This window comes from Myotis brandtii, unplaced genomic scaffold (genome assembly GCF_000412655.1).
Source record: "Myotis brandtii unplaced genomic scaffold, ASM41265v1 scaffold806, whole genome shotgun sequence".
NCBI lineage: Eukaryota > Metazoa > Chordata > Mammalia > Chiroptera > Vespertilionidae > Myotis > Myotis brandtii.
In genome coordinates, this window is record NW_005371249.1 from 6,020 (window position 1) to 10,956 (window position 4,937).

The following is a 4,937-nucleotide window of genomic DNA, read 5'->3' on the forward strand; positions in this document are numbered from 1 at the left end:
AAAGAGCGGGGGAGGGGGGGGAGTGCATTCACTAGACTGAGTGGATCTAAAAGTAGGGTGGTTCGTTATTAACGTGGTAGAAAGGAGGAAGACAGGGAGAGAGGGCTCATGCTATGCAGGTGTCGTGGCCTGCTGGCTTGGAGTTACTCCCATCCGCTGGGGAATTAAGGCTAACAGTAAACATACTGAATTCTCAGGTTTGAACCTCTGGAAATCCCAGTATGTCAGGATGGCATGATATTGAGCTTGGCTTGAGGTGCGGTGTGTTTTGGTAGAGGTTGGGGGACAGTGCCAGTGGAAGGCCTGAAATGAGATCTGATATGGACTTGTTCCAAAACCAGAGCTTTTTTCCGTGGGTCATAAAGTTGCACTTTGTCACCCAGCCAGCCAGGAGAAAACAAAACTCGAAATACTGTGGAGGGGACTTTTGTACCGGCTGGGGGTTGACTAAATGACTACCTGGGTCTGTTCCATCCCCAAGATTCTGTAAAGCATTCAGTAATAAGAAAATATTGACACAACATGTATTTGCAAACGGAATGTGTGACTTTATTTAACTTCTAATTGAAATAAATTCACATAAAATTCACCCTTTCAAAGTATGCAATTCAGGGCTTTTTAGTATATTCACAAAGTTGTGCAACCATCACCACTATCCAATTCCAGAATATTTTAAAAACTTCCCCGAAAAATTCTCATACCCATTAGCAGTTACTCCCCATTTCCCCTCCCCCACCCCCTCGCAACCACCAAACTACTTTCTGTCTCTATGGATTTGCCTATTCTGGGTATTTCATATAAATGGCAACATACTCTATGTGGCCTTGGATGTCTGTCCTTTCACTCAGCATAATGTTTTCAAGGTTCATCCATGCTGCAGCGTGTGCCAGTACTTCATTCCTTTTTATGGCTGAAAAGTACAAGGACTATTCCATGGAAACATTTTGCTTATTCACTCAGTAGCTGATGGACATTTGGGTTGTTTTCACTTATTTTAAAGGAACGCTTATGTACATTCATTCTTTGCCCGTTCCTTCCCTCAAATTAAGGAAAATGAAGGCCAAGCAAGCAAAATAGTAAAAAACTGGTACTTAGAAAAGGAAAAGCACCCTTTATTTTTAGGTTAAGCCAATGAAGAATGGAGCCAAAATCTGACACCTATCAAAACTCCCAATGCCTTCTAATCCCATGTCTGAGGTGAGCCCACCCACTAAACCTGCAGGTTAACCATTAGAAAGCCCTGGGTCAGCAGGAAGAACTAAGGTCCAGATCAGTGGTTTTTAGTTTTTCTATCTTCCAGGGGTTCTTACGGTTTCATGGAAGCAACACAGGGCCTCCAAGGCGGCTGGGGTTGGGGCGCAGGTGGACAGGACTCTGAGCCCAGTCCCATCCCTGCTTTAACCAGAGCAGCTCTGATTCTAATTATTTCATTTGTTGAGGTTCTAAATGTTCATTTGGAGCAAATAGAGGGGGTCCATGACAAAAAAAGTTGTTGGCGATCACTGGGTAGATGGTTGTGGAATTCTTGGACTGGAGCTGGGTCTTCAGGGTGGACGTTCTTACGAATTCTTCTGTGGAACCTTGATGGTGACTGTCTTCACCTCTGTGTAGGCCTTAAGCCCGTCCTCCCCCAGCTCCCTCCCATTACCGGACTCCTTAAAGCCTCCAAACGGCGTGTGGCACGTGACAATGTTGTAGGTGTTTACCCACACCGTCCCGGCTTGGAGTGCCTGTGTGAAGTACATGGCCTTGTCCAGGTCCCGTGTGAACACAGCGGCAGCCAAGCCGTACCTGGTGTTGTTGGCCCTCTCAATCACCTCCTCAATTTTCTTGAACTTGAACAGGGGCTGCACAGGCCCAAAGATCTCCTCCTTGGCAATCCTCATGTCATCTTGCACGCCACCAAAGACTGTGGGCTTGATGAAGAAACCCCGCTCCCCAAAACGCTCCCCACCGCAGAGAAGTTTTGCCCCCTCCTTCTGGCCAACCCGGATGTAGCCCAGGATTCGCTCAAACTGCTCCTTGTCCACCTGGGGCCCCTGCTGGGTGTCCAGCTCAAAGGGGTTCCCAACTTTCCTCTGCTTCGCTTTCTCCACTGTTCTCTCGAGAAACTCATCATAGATGGATTCTTCAACGAAGGTCCGGGACCCTGCACAGCAGCACTGGCCCATGTTGAAGAAGAGGGCTTCGTGGCACTGCTCCACGGCGTGGCCCAGGTCAGCGTCCGCCAACACGATGCTGGGGCTCTTCCCGCCCAGCTCTAAGGTGACTCTCTTGAGGTTGGAATCTCCAGCTGCCTTCTGGATCAGGTGGCCCACCTCGGTTGAGCCAGTAAAAGCAACTTTGTCAATATCCATGTGCTGGGCCACGGCCGCTCCTGCTGTTGGGCCATAGCCTGTGATGATGTTCACCACCCCCGGGGGGAAGCCTGCCTCCTTGATGAGCGAGGCCAAGTACAGGGCAGAAAGGGGGGTCTGCTCTGCAACCTTCATGACCACGGTGTTACCAGTGGCGAGTGCCGGGGCGAGTTTCCAGCCCTGCATGACCAAGGGGAAGTTCCACGGGATTATCTGGCCACAGACACCCACGGGCTCATGCCGGGTGAAGCAGAAATGCTCACCGTCCATGGGGATGGTCTTGCCGTGCCACTTGTCAGCCCAGCCAGCAAAGTACCGGTACACCTTGATGACCTCATCCAGGTCCAAGACATAAGACTCCTGGAAAGGCTTCCCGTTGTCCAAGGTCTCCAGTGAGGCCAAGTAGACACGATCCCGCTCCACTAGGTCAGCCAGGCGGTTCAGCAGCCGGCCCCGCTCAGAGGCATCCATCCGGCGCCATGGAGACCCCAGGCGGAAGGCCTCGCGAGCTGCTTTCACTGCCCGATCCACATCGGCTCGGTCCCCTTCGGCCACATGGCCGATGACCTCTCCCGTAGAGGGGTTGACTGTTGGGAAGGTCTTCTTGCTGACTGCATCTTGCCACTCGTTGTTGATGAATAGCTGGTTGTAGCGAATGTCTGGGTTCTGGATGGGGCTTGGAAGGGCTGCTGCTGAGGAGTACGGGGCAGTCCTGCCTCGGAGGCAAAGCAGCCGGGGCACCAGGAAGCGCAGCATGCTGACTACTCTGCAGAGGGACAGGAGGAACCAGGGTGAACAAGTGAAAGGGGCCCAGGTGGTCCCCCAAAGGCCCACCAGCTCAGACATCCCAGGATTCTAGCATAAGGGCTGTCACCTCAAAAAGCATGGATTGCAAGGTGAACAACGGCCCTGAAGAACAATCTGGTCCAACTCTATTGTGTCCCACCTATCCTTCATCTTACTCCCTCCCCTCAAATGTCACCTTCTCAGCAAGGCCTTCATGACACCCTGTATAAACTGCAGCTTTCCTCACCCCTAGCACTCTCTATCCCCATACCATACTTTCTTTTTCTCCAGCTGACATACCAAATAGTAGCTTTACACGCTTCTATGTTTATTGTCTGCCTCTCCCCAATAAAACATCAGCTCATTTTTTTCCCCTGTTTGGTTCATTGCCTGGCCCTGCTGCCTGGGCTTATGCTTGCTACATACATTTCCACAAAGGCCATCTAATTGACCTAAGAACGGAGTAGAAACCAAAGAGACTCAGAGACAGACTGTTCTCTTAGAGACAGGCTTGCTTCACTTAACCTCTGTGCCTCAGTTGCCTCCCATGTAAAATGCCCCAGGGGGCTATGTTCAATGGGGTTGTGCATATAAAAGCCTGCCACTCTCCACCCAGGACATCAGAGCTGGCAGCACCCTCAGAAACCAGCCTGAGGTTCAGGTCTCAGCTTGCCAGGGGTGCAGCAAGTCCAGCAGCAGCTGGGAAGAAGGACCTGTTAATTTCTTGCCTACAACTCTGAAAACAGTGTAGATTTGATTAAAACAGCAGCTGCAAAACTTAAACAGTATATAAAATGTATTCAATGAAATGTAAATGGTGTATAAAGTTCCTAGGTTCACTGAAGCAGTCACTCTCCAGCCAGGACCAATCCCTCTACCTTGACTCTCTCAATGGAGTCTTGTCCCATCCAACAGCAAAAGTTATTGAACTTGCCCTACTCCCCAATCCCATACCCGTACCCTCTGCCACTGGGCATGGAGAGGAGCAAAGAACTCATCCAGAAAAACACCTCAACCAGGTCCTCAGCTCCATACAAATCAACGCTGCCCAGGAAAGCCCTCCCTTGGGAGGGTAGTTGAGCCAGCAGACCTGTTAGGGGTGCACTCAGGTCCCACTCTGCTCAGGGCTCTGCCCCACGCAGGAGCAGCCTGGGGTCCAACAGGCCTGGGTCTGAGAAGGGAGGGGTGCACCGGAATGGGTGTAAGGAGGAGCCACCCATCCATGGGGTGGGGGTGGAAGGGCTAAACAGGTGAGAGAAGTGGTCACAGGCCAAGGTTGGGAAATCTTTTATGCCAAGCCAAAACCGTTCCTACTCCAGGGGCCTGCCTGTATGGGGGCTGCCAGGCACCGCCATTTGCATATAGGAAGATCGCTGGTGCACCAGATGTTGCAGTTTGCAGGCCATCTTCTCAGCAGTTAATTCAGAGAATCTCCTGGCAGCCCTGGGGTGATCAGAGCAGATGCTGACCCCATTCTGGAAGAAGGCTGGGGATCAGGGAGGTTCAGGGGCTCACCCAGGATACACAGCAAGTAAGAATAGGAGCCTCAGCCGGGGTTCCCACAGCCCTAGCTTTGCGTTTCCTCCTAACTTCGGGCAGTTTCTTCGGTTCCTGTATTAGTGCCCCCTGTGCCGAGGACCAGACCTTCTGGGTCATCGAGCCGGACCAGGTGGCGCCCACCTCACCCTTTCTGCACGGAAGGGGCGCTCCCCTACGGCTACAGTGAGGGGCCCTCCTCTGGATTGGGTCTAGTGGGCAGGAGCACGGAGGCCCAGCTAATCCGAAATGCTTGCA

The 4,937-nt window shown here is 51.8% G+C and overlaps 1 protein-coding gene across 7 annotated transcripts in view; it reads right to left on the reverse strand.

Annotated features, from left to right (window-relative positions):
• Window positions 1–745: 745 nt before the first annotated feature.
• The window catches only part of ALDH1B1 (aldehyde dehydrogenase 1 family, member B1), a 211,716-nt gene continuing 207,524 nt past the window's right edge, over window positions 746–4,937 (reverse strand). For all 7 annotated transcript variants that reach the window (XM_014531535.1, XM_014531533.1, XM_014531534.1 and 4 more), the window contains one exon: window positions 746–3,123. In XM_014531535.1, the coding sequence (XP_014387021.1) occupies window positions 1,560–3,123 (1,564 nt within the window). In that variant the 3' untranslated portion in view covers window positions 746–1,559. The remainder of the gene's footprint in view (window positions 3,124–4,937) is intronic.